General features: G+C 36.9%; 1 protein-coding gene across 9 annotated transcripts in view; it reads left to right on the top strand.

The window, feature by feature from the left end:
• LOC101894603 (protein still life, isoforms C/SIF type 2) overlaps positions 1-16989 on the top strand; it is a 287508-nt gene that overhangs the window by 133719 nt on the left and 136800 nt on the right. For all 9 annotated transcript variants that reach the window (XM_059119542.1, XM_059119545.1, XM_059119543.1 and 6 more), the window contains 2 exons: positions 10207-10352; positions 10538-10817. In XM_059119542.1, coding sequence (XP_058975525.1) covers positions 10207-10352; positions 10538-10817 — 426 coding nt within the window. The remainder of the gene's footprint in view (positions 1-10206; positions 10353-10537; positions 10818-16989) is intronic.

The raw sequence follows: 16989 nt of genomic DNA, 5'->3' as shown, positions 1-16989 counted from the left end.
CAATTGTTGAGCGTTTTAATAGAACTTTGAAGTCGCTAATGTGGAAGGAGTTCAGTTATAATGGGAATTATCTATGGATTGATGTTTATAGAGAATTGGTTAAACAATACAATAAAACACCTCATCGAACAATAAAAATGGCCCCTATTCAAGTAAATTCATCGAATGAGAAGGCATTGTTGCAATCTGCTTATAACCACTTAAAAATTTTTAGGAGACAAAACTTTCGTGTGGGTGATCATGTACGCATTAGCAAATATAAACATCAATTTGAAAAGGGATACACGCCAAATTGGACTACGGAAATATTCAAGATAAGAACAATAAGAATAACAAACCCCGCTACTTATTTATTAGAAGACTATGAAGGAAATCCCATCCAAGGATGTTTCTACAAAGAAGAACTTTTACCCACAAAATATCCCAACACGTATTTAGTTGAGAAAATTTTAAAAACAAAAGGTAATAAAGTCTTGGTTAAGTGGCTGGGATTCTCAGACAAACATAATTCATGGATAGATAAGAATCATATCATATAATCTTAGTATGTAGATATACAATATACAAGCATATATTTAAATAAATAAAAACCCATATATACGTATGCATATTTTGTGTTTCAATTATTACGACAAAGAATTTTGCAATGTCAAGAACGTTTACTGTGTCCGGTAAATCTCCAATTCTACATTCAACATATTTACCCCCAATTGAATTGGGAAATAGTAGTTATGAGTGTTGCCTAATAGATTTCCAATCATACAATTCAATACCCAATGTGGATAATGATAACAATCTCTTTCACATTGGAGACAATATTATAAAAATACCTATAGGATCCTATGAATTGCAAGATATTGCGAATTACTTGGAAACGGAATATAAAACTATCCACGAGAATAGATCCATTGAAATTAAGGCGAATAATAATACGCTAAAAGTAGAAATCATGTCTTCTCATGATCCTATTTACTTTGATAAAGAAAAATCTATAGGCAAGCTTTTTGGTTTTACCGAAAAAATCTTAGAATCTGGGAAAAAACATACTTCAAACCTTCAAGTCGACATTTTAAAGGTTAATGCCATACAAATACACTGCAATATTGTAACTGGATCATTCATGAATGGGTCGCCAACGCATATTCTACATGAATTTGCTCTTAATGTTCCTCCGGGATATAAATTGGTAGAGAGACCAATGAATCTCATTTATTTACCAGTGAACGTCAAAGAAATCGGTCGTCTGGAGATAAAGATAGTAGATCAAGAAGGTCGCTTTATAAATTTTAGAGAGGAAGAAATCACGCTACGTATTCATATAAGACCAATGCAATCATGATTATCTACAATAAATACAATCATAAACAAATACCAAGACACATTCAACACAAAGTTGTCAAACCGACAAGACCTACAATTTCAAAGGAAAATAAAGAGTTTTTAAAACTTATTAAGCTTAAAGTCAAACCAAATGTCTGAAATACTTAACATTAATGAGCGTCCATTCTCGGATGAGAATATTGTAAAGAGAGACTACCACAGCTATGTTCCATATATTCAATCATTTAAAAATAATGATGAAATTCGGATAAGTATACAAAATCAGGATCTTTACATACTTCCATCGGAGAGTTATCTATTCATTGAAGGAAATTTGAAAAATAGCAAGGGAGAAGTATCGCAATATGCAAGACTGAGAAATAATTGTGTGGGATACATGTTTGATGAAATTCGCTATGAACTAAATGGTGTTGAAATTGATCGTACTCGTTATCTAGGAATAACTACAGAAATTAAAAATTGGATTTCTCTAAGCGAATCCGAAAGTAAGGTTATGAGCAAAGCGGGATGGAAAGCTGATAATGATTTATCAGTAGGATACTTTAATTTTTGTGTACCCTTAAACCGTCTACTAGGGTTCGCAGAGGACTTTGATAAAGTAATTTGCAACAGCAAGCATGACTTGATTCTTTTGCGTAGTGCCAACGATAAAAATGTGTGTTATTCAACCATGGATACGGAGGAAATTAAACTCACCATAACAAATGTTGTATGGAAAGTACAACACATTCAATTATCAGACTATAGAAAAATCAGCTTCTTGAAAACTATTAAGGATGGAAAAGCGTTGCCTTTAGCATTCCGCAGCTGGGACTGCTACTTTAATCCAACTTTTGCTGGTGGAAGACAACACAGTTGGAGTGTTAAATTGTCTGTCAATCATGAAAGACCACGATATGTTGCTTTGATATTTGAAAAAGACAACAAGCTGGAACATTGCGAACTTAAAAACATCAAAGTTCACTTGAACTCTGAAACCTATCCTTACGATGATTTGAATGTAAAGTTCGAAGAAAATGGCTATGCAGTACTATATGACATGTATACAAAGTTTCAACAATCATATTACATGAGGGAGCCACAACCACTTCTTACATATGCAAGTTTTAAAGACAAGCCCATCGCCGTTATTGACATTAGCAATCAAAACGAAGCTGTTAAGAATGGACCAATCGATTTAAAAATCCAATTTGAAACCAATAAACCAATTCCACAAAACACTTCTGCGTACTGTTTAATTATACATGATCGTCTGGTCGAGTACGTTCCATTAACAGGAATTGTACGAAAAGTAGTATAATCTATTTTATACTCACCTTTGCAAGAATATTTCAATAAAACGCAATTTACATAAATTTATAAACAAAAATATTTTGTTTTATTTTATAATAAGAATAGTTAAAGACTAGTTAAAATATAATACACTTATATTTACTTAAAAATTAAACATTTTGTGTTGCGAGAAAATATTAATATGATGACATTTATAGTGAGTAAAGACAATTAAATTAATATTATTACTATGCTCTTTTATCTATATATTGAAACTTAAATCATAATTAAATTTATATTTTAATCCAAGTCCATTGAGACAGATTCATTTGAGTTATTTGCATTTGTTTCATGAAGGTTATTTAATCTATAGTGGCCCCAAGCATAGGTGTGAATACCATCCTCTAGAATAAATCGTTTATCATCTTGATGGCTTAGCGATATTTTAGTAATTTTGTCTGTATATATTGTATGCTGCCTTGACCTAAACGAAAACATGGTACCGTAAAAAACCTTTTTGTTATAAAGACATTCTCGATATTTATCTATAGTATACTTTTTTAGGACCGACTTTTTAACTCCCTTAGATTTTTTTACTTCTTCGCTATCAACTACATTGATGGCATACATTTTAGGACGAAGGCCTACAAATTCAACCATTGTTTTTCCGTCATTCTCATCTTTCATCATGCCAAGTTTTTTCTTATTAATTAGAGGAAGTTTATATTTATTTTCTTTTGAAAACCCTGAGGTGTCAAATCTAGCCAATATTTCATCTAAAGATAATTCGGAATACAAATTCCGTCCGTAAAATGTTAATATGAACGAATCTGTATCCATATAATTTAGAATAAAATCCTCACCAAATTTCACTTTTAGAAAATCATACAGAAAATCATACATCACCCACTTTGATAAATCTAATATGCAGAACCCTAAGTACAATGGTCTATCATATTTTACTCTGACATTCCTAATTTGAATAGCAACCATATTTTCGGAGAATATCGAAAGGCTGTGAAAATTTGGCTTCGAGATTAATTTACTAGCAACATTCCTTCTTCTTTGGTTTGCCTCATCTACCCACATTGTCACAATTTTCACAGTTTTTCTTTTGTCGATATTCTCCATTGTCTTACCGAATGAAGAGTTATTCAATAATTTAAAAAAATCTTTTTCAAAGGCATTTTCAGCCTTTTCCCTATGTTCATTATTCTTCAGTATGTAAGGAGCTAACCAAGCGCTTTGTGTGAAAGCCAAAACTCTATGGACTTTCTTAAGAATTAGTCCATGTTTCAGAGATTGCTTAAGTAATTTGTAGTGTATGGTGTATGATGTTTTGTCAGTAAAATCTGCAATAAGTTTTTCAGTTTTTGAGCCCTCAACACACTTTTTCTCCGCCAAAAAAGGTAAATCGTTATGTTTGTCGTGAAGGTGCGGTGGATATTCAATATCAACCTCTAAAATAAAACCAGTAGGAGCGTTGTCAGGAATAGATAATATTACAGCTGGATCATTGAATTTCTCCATTTCATAACCCTCCACCCATCTAAAATCTTTTTCAGGGAGACACTCAGTCATAACTGTACCATATAAATTATTTACATCCAAATAATAGATATTTACCTCTGGTTTGGCACTATTATAATTGGGAGCATCTTCATTATTTGCTACCGAGTGTCTGTTTGAGCACTGAGTAAGCCCTCCCCGAATACCATTTTTGCAGAAATTGTACATGTCTATATCTCTGAGTAGCTCAAGTTCGACTTTAGTACATAGTAGCATTGCATCCCAAGATAGAGATGGTGCTGTGAGATATTGACAAGGGTCCAGTTCGTGAATTCGCATACATAAGCTCCTGAAATTTTCAAATACGTCTGCTAAAAGCAAGACATCAGCTTTTAAGTACAAATCCATGTAGTCTTGCATAGTTTGACATCGAAAATGTGACCAAACATTTGTTGCATGCCTATAATCGTCTGACGAGCATTCAGTATCTGTCAACTTATTATAAAATTGGTCTATAGGGGGAAGTTGTTTCTCCTTCAATTTTTCAAATGATGAAATATATTCGTAGGGAAATACTCCTTTCCTAGTCATAAGTTCGAATGCTTCATCATCAGGAAAATGAGATCTGACAGCAACAAAAGAATCTCGAGATAAATTCCTTGCTAATTTATCCAAACTAGTAGGCATAAATCGAAAACTATCTAAGAAACGATGCTCTAATCTATTCATTTTCTTTTTTTTCACTTTTTTGCCCTCACTTTCCTCTTCTTGCTGGAATTCCTCATCATCTTCCTCACTCGAATCTTCTTCTTCTCCTACAACAACTGTACTTTTTAAAGAACTAGAGTCGGTTGACTCGTTATCCATATTAATGAAATAAGACATTGAAATATATTTTTCTTTGTTTTGAGGTATGACTCTTATTTCACCTCCAAATTCAACTAACTCTTTAAAGAAGAGGTGACAGTCGTACGAAGAAAAATTGTGGAAATATATTGGAATAAATTTAGGTAGATGATATTGCAGATTGCAATGGTTATGTACCGCACCTCGATATTGCCCCGTTAAGTGACAATGATCTTTCACCCTATCGTTACCTAAAATATCGCCACATATACGACAATTTATATCCCTAAGAAAGGCTGTCTCTTCTTCGGGTGTTAGAGTATTCATAGGTTTCGTTTTGGTTAGGTAACTATCATACAAAAATTTACAATCCTGAATTAGTTCTTTCAGAAAAACATTTGCTGCGTCGGGACCACTATATATAAATAACTTATTTAAATTTTCATTAAAACTACATTTAATAAAATAACTAAAAGCACATGGAATATGCTTCTTTACCTTTTCCGTTTTTTTACTCGCCCCATTGTTCTCATCTTCCGGCACGTCTTCCAGTATGCTCTCGGAGTCAGCATAAATTACGAAAGGCACCTTTTCCTTTTTCTTGTGATTGATGAACTTCAATACAGCCTCCTTTTTGTTTGGCAGAGTACAGACTACGTTTCCACACTGCTTTTTGTGAGTCATACATTTATTTTCATCGTGGAAACATTGTAGACATCCATAACAAAAATAAGCTTTCTCCTTATGACTTGTGAATTGAGACCGCATAAGACTGAAAAAAAAAAGAACAAATACATGATTATTAGAATATGGTTTTGATTGATAAGTTTTTTTTTTTTTTTAATTACCAAGACATATCCATAACCAAAATGTAATGGAAATGTTCTTCATTGTGCAGCAATATTAAATTAATGTGATTGCTTTTCGTCTCCTTTGTTAAGTAATATGGACCAACGACCGACTTGTTTTCATAACCGAAAACATTTACGCTAATCTCCGGGTTGTTCATTTCAAATTTTTTTATATATTTAAGACCCAATGGGAAATTTAATTGTTCGAAATTTAGCGATATTCCAGACTGCAGAATAATGACATCTTGGTGTATGTCGATGTTATATGAAGAGGTTATACTCGGATCTCCATATGCAGTTTCTCCCAATGCAACAACCATACACCACTTGAAACAAAAGTCATCATAGTTTTTGATGTTAAGGCACGCACCCTTCTTGTTGCTTAATGATTTCGGAGTTGGAATATAATGTGAGCCACGGGTTAAGTTGGCTCTCAACACATTTATGTCAAGTTTTAAAAGTTTCTCCAGGGCCCAATTAGAGCCTCTTTCTTGGAACTCTTCTGATTTTGCTATAATTTCCACACAGTGGTTGAAAACAACCTCTTCCAAATCATCTCCCAGGGTTAATAGCGTTGTTTTTGAAATATGATTAAATATATTTTCAATAGTTAACTCTTTGGAAGTTGAAGGTCCATCTTTTTCATTGTTTGGTTTCACATATAGTCCTTGGAGTTCCATATTAAATTTTATGAGCGTTTTACCGTTTAACTCATTTTTTAAGGTTTTAATTATTAATTCTTTTGAAGCATTAAGAAAATCGATCGGGTACAAAATGTCTTTATTGTTTTGTATCTCATAGCTGAGTATATTTTTGTTAAATGCACTTTTAACAATTTTTATGTCAGAATCCAGATTTTTTCTCACGGTGGATCGATGTTCTTCGCTACGAACGTGTGATCGTATATTATTCACAATTTTATCACAATCACCACAAAACTTTTCCACCTTCACAGCTGATTTATTTTCATGCTGCTGCTTTAGTTTTTCTTGTTGTTGATCCCGATTTTGTTTTATTACATGCTCATCTCCATGATGGTTCTCTAAGTGCAATTCTAAATCGTTTACACTTTCACATAAAACATCACAAAACATACAATGCTTTTTCATATGTTTCACAAATTCACTTTTTTCCTTGAAATAAAGGCTGCATGACCAACAAATTTTTTGAGACATTATAAAAACTTTTTTAAAAATATTAAGAAACGATGCTTATTAATCTGTGACTTGTTGAGTACTGAAATTTCTTCCAATCCAATCAATACATTATTGACTACATTTTGTAAACAAATAGAAATTCTATGATTGAAGCAGAATTTGTCATGAAACTCTGCAACAACGCTTCCCCCCAAATTCTCATATCCATTTCACAGAAATCCAATTGTTAGTTAATGTAAACAATGGTGTTTCCTTCTTCAAATCCCTTCAATCTTCAATACCGAATTGATGCAGGGTTTGTCATGAAACTCTTTCAGTTTCAATTCTCTCAAATTGCTACATAATGTAAACAAATTCTTCATCGACAAAACTATCAAAAAGCGATCGATATAATGTACCAAAATGCCTGTCCACACAAGAAGAATTTGCTTTGATTGGCTACAGCAGCATTTTTTTAGTGTGTATATGCTACAACATTAATTGGTGGTTAGATGTCGCCTATATCGTTTCGAGGGAAATGACTGGAGAGCCATCTGGACAAAATAATAGAACACACATCTTCTTGTTGACTATGATACTAACCAAATTTGTCTCTGCTATATTCACTTCTCATATGGTGGATCTCTCTAATCCCATTTGATATGATCATATTTCAATAGTTTTGGAGTGTGTCTATGCTACAACATAATTTATGGATAGTATAGATAGAACTCACCGTTAGATGTCGCCTATATCGTTTCGATGGGAATAACTGAACATTTTTGAGTCGCTAAAATTATAGACAAATTAAAACAAGTACAACGAAAAGTTAGTTTTGTCTTTTTATCTCATCATGTTTTGCATAGCCAACATGCTGATTTTCGTGTTCAACCCACTCGACTTCGTTATCGTTTTTCAAGAATTTCACTTGATTATTCCGGAATTTTTCGATGTCATTTCTTTGTCTATATTTTCATTTATATTTTCATCTATGCTGAAATTAAAACCCCTGAAATATCAATAATTGCAGCATATTTGTCAATTGAAACTCTTCTATAATATATCACATTTATTGAAGTCGATTTCTTGAAATATATGTTTTCAAATAAATTAATAAGCACATTTGACTGCAGTAATCAGCATGTTGACTATGTAAAAGCATTCTGAGAGCCATCTAGATAAAATGATTTTCTTCGATACTTACCTCTTTCAGATGTGTTTCTGCTATATTCACTTCTCACATGTTGAATCTCTTTAGCCCCACTCGATATGATCATAATACATTTTTTTTTTCGGAGGGTGTCTCTGCTAGTGGTGAATATTAAAACTTGAAATTTCACCATCCCATACACAGTTTTGGATTGTGTCTGCGCTAAACTTAGCGCCATCTAGTAGTTCATATTAAAACTAGCAACGCCAACGCCAACAGCCCCAATAAAATTTGACGTGGTACAATTCAAAAGACAACATCCCCAATATAATTTGCCGTGGTACAATTCAAACGACAACATCCCCAATATAATTCACCGTGGTACATTTCAAAAGACAACATCCCCAATATATTTCACCGTGGTACATTTCAAAAGACAACATCCCCAATATATTTCACCGTGCTGAATTTCCCCCAATCAACATCCCCAATAGAATTTGCCGTGGTACAATTCCCAAGACAACATCCCCAATATATTTCACCGTGGAGAATTTACCCTAATCAACATCCCCAATAGAATTTGCCGTGGTACAATTCCCAAGACAACATCCCCATTAAAATTCACCGTGGTGAATTTACCCAAATCAACATCCCCAATAGAATTTGCCGTGATAAATCGTGGTGAATTCCCAACATCCCCATAAGCACACTACTCCGGCGATATGTTGCTTTTTTCTTTGAGTTACTGATCTGAGGTAAACTTCACAGGCTGATAAAAGGAATAAACACGCAGACCTCTATATTCGACTGAAAACACACACTATTTTCTTAAGTTGAAATTAAGGGTTTCAAAAACTGATGGCAGTATGACACCGTTATCCCATGATACGCATTTCAGCCATACGATGGTCATGGATCTTTGCTAATGTCAGTTGTAGCGTTTTGTGATACAGATGGCAGTATTACAATCCACTTATAATATTATGGATCCACCACCGAATATAATCGATTCTTCCATGGACTGGACTTGGGAATGGCAAAGGCTTTGGAAAATAACTCATTGCTGAGAGTAATTAGATAGTCTTCCAATCTCCTCAGACAATATAACGAAGAGAATAGAGGAGAATGAATATAGCACCACTCACCAAACTCAAAGGGAGTTTCTAGCATTGAACTCAAACATTATCCCGGCAAAGCTAGTGAAAGAATTTAAAGAAGAAGAACTTGCTGAGCTTGGGCGTCTGACCACAAGCAGAGCTCTGATGAATCTGAGGACTGAAAATATTAAAATCTTCATGGCAAAATTACAGCTTCAAACCTACAGATTTTCCGAAATCGCCAGAACCTACCAAGGGCAATAAGCATCGCGCCGGTCACTGTGCTATGGATAACCATGCAAAGCTGCTACAAACTCCAAGGACTTCTGTTGCAGTTGCCTTTCACAAACGGCAAAATCACGATAGCACACCACATTTGAGACCTCAAGATTTTCTCATAGAAGAGCTCGAGGTCCAGCCATATAAATCCATGCGATCTTCTTTTAAATTACCATGTGGACCTCTTTCAAAGGTTTATAAGGTCTCTCCCACAAAAAAAAAATACTTTTCTCTTTGAAGACTTCGAAAACTTCTCTTAAAGACAAAGGGGTCTTTTTGCTGGGAAATTGAAACTCCAGAAGATATTCTTAACTATATTGTTCCCAAACGAAGTACTGGTGTTTGGGCATCATTTCTACTCTGAGGCATAGACGTCATTTTCGTAAGCTCCACATTTAGATACAATACCTTAACCTAAGTATATATTTCCCTTAACCCCAAAAGCTATATACCTTTTTTCCACCATTATGCCTTACAAATCATTGTTAAAAACTGTACATATCCCCCAGCGCTGTAGTGCTGCAGGATATAACAAGATTGAGTTTCTGTTGAGTTTGCAACAGGATGTCCATTCAATTCGCCCAAGATGGCAAAAAAAAGAGAAAGAAAAAAATAAATCTCCGAACATTCGAATTGCTACTGTTAATGCTAATGCTCTTTTCCGTTTTTCTTTTCTTTTCTTTTCTCATCCCACCCCACCCCACTTTTATCTTCCTTTTGTTTAGATTTCCGACGATGACCGCATGAGTTTAACTACAGCCGTATCGGATGAAGATGATGGCGAAAGTGTCATGGCGTCACCATACAAAGCAAAAGCAACTGGAACGGCGGCATCCTCATTTAATTGTACAGGAGCTGTACGCAAAGCTGGGTAAGTAGTAGACGCACGCACGCACGAAGGGAGGGGAGGCAACGAAGAAAAGCAACAGCAAGAAGGATTTAAGTACCTCAAATCCCATTGATTTGAGGCCCCAACTTTATTTCCGCTCATACTTATTTCTCCTCGTTTTTTTTTTCTTTCTTTTTTCTCTCTCTCCCTCTTTTTTCTTGTTCCAGTTTCCTGTCGGTAAAGAAATGGTTATTGCGAAAGAAACATCAAATCGAATTAGCCCGTAAACGTGGTTGGAAGGGTTATTGGGTGTGTCTTAAGGGCACCACTCTGCTCTTCTATCCGTGCGATTCGCGTGAGGGCCGCAGCGTGGAGGCCGCCCCCAAACATTTGATTATCGTCGATGGTGCTATAATGCAGCCGATACCCGAACATCCCAAACGTGATTATATCTTCTGTTTAAGTACGGCATTTGGCGATGCGTATCTGTTTCAGGCTCCATGTCAGGTAAGCTCATTAATTTTAAAACTCAACGGTAAAGCGAGGGGAGGAAGAGGAAGTGGTGGGGGGATTGGAAGAATAGCGAAATAATTGTGTGTGTGTGCGAGTGAGTTTGAATGTGCGGAACATGAATGCGAATTGCTTTAAGTTGGAATAATTCGTAATGAATATTCATTGATTCATTTGCTTAATATGGGGGGAAATTTGAAATAATTTTTGAAGAAATTAGCGGATATCTCATTCGTTTCCGGAGAGAGTTTTGAGAGAGAAAATAAAAAATGTAATTTAAATTTTCGGGAGAGAATAGGGAGTTACAGGAACATTATCTGTGGTAATAAAAGAAAAAGATTCATAAACGCCCAGATAAAACAGCTGATGGTAGTAGAGTCTTGAAATTTTGGGTGAGGCTCACTCTTGGTTCGACGAGGTCAGATAAGGATGGGATTTTGAAAATTCGTAAGAAAATCGTACGAAAAGGTAGGTACTTTTGTATTTGAGCTAGAACCCCTAAAATTTTGAATAAACGCCCAGACAAAACGGCTGAAGGTAGTAGAGTCCTGAAATTTTGGGTGAGGCTCATTCTTGGTCCGAAGGGGTCAGATAATGCTGGTTTTTTGAAAATTCGTAAAAGAACGGTACGAAAAGGTACTAAATATGGCACCCTTTGTATTCGAGCGAAGCACTAGAGCTAGAATTCTTAAATTTGGAAAGAGGATCACTGATGAGGGGTATGACAGATGTACCAAAGGGTTTTTGGAAATTCTCACTATAAGTGTACGAAAAGTACTAAAATGTACTAAATTTGGTACCATATCGAATCATGTGAACGGAATTTGAAATTTGGAATGGGAATCAAGGTTGTCGAGTAAGGTCGATAAAAGAGGAACTCTTTTAAAAGTGTGTACTCAGGTATACGAAAGGTACTAGATGGTACTAAATTTGGTACAATCTGAATTTGTAGGAACGGATAGATGTTTGTACGACCAGTACCAGCTGAAACTCTTAAAAATGGAATGAGGGTATCTGATGGAGTATATTATAGATGTACCAAAGGCTTTTTGGAAATTCTCACTATAAATGTACGAAAAGTACTAAAATGTACTAGATTTGGTACCATACGATCATGTGAACGGAACTTGAAATTTGGAATGGGAATCAAGGTTTAGGAGTAGAGTCGATGTAGGAAGGTAGTTTTGGAAGTCCATAAGTAGGGACACGAAAAGTACTAAACGGTACGAGATTTGGTACAATTTGAATTTGAAGGAACTGTTTGGAGCTGAAATCCCGAAATTTGAAATTAAAGGTACTGGCAGAGTGTTGGAATTGGATATGGATGTAATTTTCGAATTATTTATTTGCGTGCACGAAAAGTACTAAATGGCTTCGACTAGGGTGAACCGATAGAAATAAGATTACTATTGCATTGTAGGACTGAGGTATGTTGGTAATTTGGGAATTAATAGAGCGGTACGAAAAGTACTAAAAGGTACTACATACGGTACCCTTTGTATTTGAGGGAAGTAATAGAGCTAGAACTCTTAAATTTGGGACGAGGGCAGCTCATGGAGTGTATGATTGTTGTACTAAAGGGTTTTTGGAAATTCTCACTATAAATGTACTAGATTTGGTACCATACCATCTTGTGACCGGAACTTGGAATTTGTAATGGGCATCAAGGTTGATGAGTAGGGAGGAGATGAAAGGAGGTAGTTTTGAAACAGTGTACTCATGTATACGAAAGGTACTAGGCGTTACTAAAATTAGTACAATTAAATCTGTGGGAACGGATAAGTGTACGAAATGGTACGATTTGGTACCACACCATCATGTGAACGGAATTTTGAATTTGGAATGGGAATCAAGGTTGAGGAGTAGGGGAGCGATGAAAAGAAGTAGCTTTGGAAGTGTGTACCCATGTATACGAAAAGTACTAAGCGGTACTAAAATTCGTACAATTTAAATTTGTGGGAACGGATGGAGCTGGAATTCTGGAATTTGAAATTAAAATTACTGCCAGAGTATAGGAATGGGATATAGAGGTAGGTTTCGAAATGTGCACGAAAAGTACTGAATTTGGTACAATTTAGACTTGGGTGAACGGCGGCTAGAAATATTGCATTGTAGGACTGAGGTATATAGGTAGTTGTAGAATTAAAAGAACGATACGAAAATTTGTGAAAGGTACTTTGTGTATGATGAACCAGCAGAGCTAGAACTCTTTACTCCTTTGGAATGAGGGTCATTGATGTTGTGTGACTGGTTATGGCCCTCAAATGACCAATGAAACTGTCACACGCTGTCCGAATGTTGCTCTGCCGTATTTTGGCCCATTCCCGGTGAAGCGCGTGCCTGAGGTGATCGACTCTTTGGTATTTTTTAGTGCCAACCTTGCTTTCCAAAATCCTCCAGACACAATAGTCCAACGGATTGGTATCCGGAGAATTTGGTGGCAATTATGCGCTGGAAATGAAACGAGGAACCTTATTTTGTAATCATTCTTGGGTGGCGCGTACTAAGTGCGATGGTGCTGAGTCCTGTTGGAATGTCCAAGGTCTGCGGCCAAAATGTTTGCATGCCCAAGGCTTTAGTGCACCCTCCAGAATATTATGGCGATAATATTTGGCATTTATTCTGATGCCACTGTCGATTAAAACGACCGGAGAGCGACCATCGGCTGTTATGGCGGTCCACATCATCACCATCCATGGCTGGCGCTTGAGTTATGGTGGCCAACCGAAGGTGCACATTTTCAGCTGTACACATGATCATCTTATTTGTTCACAAACTGCTGGGGATCGAATATTTTCTTATCGGAGAAACACTTATTCGGCAGTTCACCACTTTCGGCCAAGCAAGCAACTCTTTAGCTCTTTTGAGTCTTTCTTTCAATATGCTGAGTCCTGTTGGAATGTCCAAAGTCTGCGGCCAAAATGTTTGCGCGCCCAAGACTTTAATACACCCTCCAGAATATTCTGGCGATAATATTCGGCATTTATTCTGATGCCACGGTCGATTAATACGAGCGCAGAGCAACTATCGACTGTTATGGCGGCCCACACCATCACCATGGCCGGCGCTTGAGTTCTGGTGGCCAACCGAAGGTGCACATTTTCAGCTGACCTCTTTGGCAAGTAAACACGATCATTTTGTTTGTTTACAAACGGCTGGAAAACGAATGTTATCTCATCGGAGACGAAGAAACCCAAATACGGCAGTTCACCAATTTCGGCCAAGCGAAGCAAATCTTTAGCTCTTTTGAGTCTATTTTCTATTTTCTGATGCGGTGTAAATTCTTGCCCTTTTTCGAATTTCAATGACTTTACCCCGAGCTCATTTTTCAATACTTGCCGAATGGAATATTGCGATATGTTTAGCTCACGAGCCATTTTTCAGCCACTGCGACACGGGTTTCAATCAAGTCGCTTCTTTACTTTTCGAACCACTTCTGCTGATGTTGCTGGTTTTTTTTCGTCCACTTCCTTGACGTCGGGCTAGGCAACCAGTATCACGGTAACGAGCGATGGTAAGAGAGACACAAAAGATTTATTCACACTTAATTGCTGGAGTGCTCTAACGATAGCCACTTGTGGTTCTCCAGCCAAATATAAAGAAATCACACTACCACGCTTTAATTCCATCATGAATAACTTTTTTTTTGGAAAGTTCGCAACAAAATGGTTCTGTACGCTTGTAAACAATATAATGTGCTGTCACTGGGATAATTTTTACAGCTGTCGGATAAGTGGCTTAGAAATTACGGCAGTCTGAAGTTGGTTGCAGTTTTTTTTTTCATCTCACCCTGTGTAAGTATTGCAAATTGTGAACCTGTGTGGCAGAGGTACCTGAAGGGGTAGGCCGATATCTATTATTTTCACACCGGAACTTTCGTTAGTAAAAATATTTGGGAAGTGGAAATAGGAGGAGAATCTAATTTCTATTTCGTATTTCATAAAAGAGATCTAACTATTCAAAACATTGACCCGTTGTGGGGGAGGTTCCAGAACGAATGGTCCGAAATATTCCATCTTCATACCAGGTTGATTTTTTTCAATAGAAATATTGAGATGTGCCGAGTTTGAGAGGAATCGGTTGTTCATTTTGCGTTTTACGAACTTTATGGTTATTCAAAATATTGACCATTTGTGGGGGAGATACCAGAGGGAGTGGGCCGATATTGTCCAATTTCGCACCTGATATAGCACTAATACAAATATTGGCATTTGCACCAGAGCTAATGATCATTTCTCTTTCTGTGAGGTAAATTATTTTCTTTGAAAATTTTGACCTATCGTGGGTGAGGTACCAGAAGGAGTGGACATATATTGCCCATCTCCGAACTCGATCTAATCTGGGCATTAATATTACGATGTGCCAAATTTGAATCAAATCGGATATTCCCTTCGAGAGTTATCGTGCACAACAGCCAGTCAGATGGACTGACACTCAAATGTACAGACAGGACCCAAATGTCCTGGAATGGATTTGAACCAAAGAGACCCTGGGACTAAAACCATTATTTCGATGAAGCACGTTTTTGCCGCATCAGGTGATATATACTCTCTGTAGAATTATGCCGGAGGGTATAAAAATGCTTATTTTTCATCAACCCTCCTTTGATATTACTTCAGATTAAGCCATTGTCTAGCGAAAGCGACAGGAGCCTTACGAGCATGTCCCAAAATTTTCCACCAAATTACCAATAAATCCAAAAAAAAAAAAAAATCTGCAAGTCAACATCATACCTTATTCAAATCCAGAATGCGGTTGCAAATTTCAAGGATTAGATATCTTCAGCTATCACATGAGTCCCATTTTTTTTTTTTTAATTTGCAATATCTCCTTTCTTCTTCATCTCTGACACGTCTTCTGTCTACCCCCATGGCTCGCCACGAAACAAGAACACACGCCTTAATAAAAAACATTTAGAAGCGTTTAATTATTGCAACGCAACGCCATCATCATCGTCGTCATCCTCGTCATTCACAACAGGTGTGGATTTCCAAAGTAATAATGCAAATACCAAAAACCTAAAAATGACACTCAACATCCGGTAGGGTTTCATTATGTAATGCTTATGCAACACCAGCTAGTCAGCCAGCCAAACAATTGTGTGGTTCAGCCATAACAAGTCTGCCGCCTGTCACTCAGATAGCAGGCCATCATCGCCAGCCATGTGGGAGGAAATAAAACACAGAGAGAGAGAGGGAGAGAGAAAAAACTGAAAAATATTCCGGACCAGACAATGACAGGTATTACTTTACCTAAAACCCAGCTGAAACATGAAATAAAATCCTTGACAAGGAAGAGCGGATCAAAAAAAAAAAAAAAAATGTGGAGAGGAACCTGCCACATTTAAGTGCGGCATAACAACTCTCCTTCTTCAGGATTCTGTTAGGATTTCATCCTCGGCTATACAACATGTGTGTGCGAGCGTGGCAAATGAATGGGAAGTTGCTTTGAATTGCGTAAAGCTACCTTGACACAAAGAGCCTGGGTAATCATCCTCCCGCATCTCCATCTGGTGCCACTGGCTGACCACTTAACGCCCAGCCTTTGACAAACTCAAAATGCACGCTGCCAGTCCCTGGGCTTAAGTGTTGAATTTACTTCAAGAAGAATTTGTTATTTGTTGCTGGTCGTTTGCATTGCGTTGGGCGCCACTTTAACTAACTGGTTGAATGGCTCGACTGGTGGGTGGCATCGTTGTGATTGCCGCAGAGCAAAATGTTCAGCGCGTGAAATAGCCAATTCGCTTTGAATGCGAACGAGCAGGCATGCGAACACACATACCCTCACATTCACATTTGTCCTTGTGTCTGTTTGTTTGCTCAACAGCCATATTCATGAATGCTGATCACAGTCATGACGAGCCAACATTGGCGCCCAATGGCCAGAGGAAGGTCCTCGCCCGGCCATTCAATGGTGTCTTTTATGCGGCTCTACTTGTCCTTCTTCCATTGCTATGCAAACAAACATGGAAAGCTAGAAGCTTATTATGTACCACACACACACACACATATATATACAAATACTTTAGAGGCCCTCACTCACCCACACACACACACATAAAGCTTAGATTTTTTTCGCATGCATACATGCGTTTTCTAAAGGCTTAACATTCTTGCAGTTGTTACCACCAGCATCGAGTTTATGTGTCTCTGTGTGTGTGCGTGTGCGG

The sequence above is a fragment of the Musca domestica genome, unplaced genomic scaffold (genome assembly GCF_030504385.1).
Source record: "Musca domestica strain aabys unplaced genomic scaffold, Musca_domestica.polishedcontigs.V.1.1 15, whole genome shotgun sequence".
Classification (NCBI taxonomy): domain Eukaryota; kingdom Metazoa; phylum Arthropoda; class Insecta; order Diptera; family Muscidae; genus Musca; species Musca domestica.
Note: the sequence above shows the minus strand (reverse complement) of the source record. Positions and strands in the feature narration are given on the sequence as shown.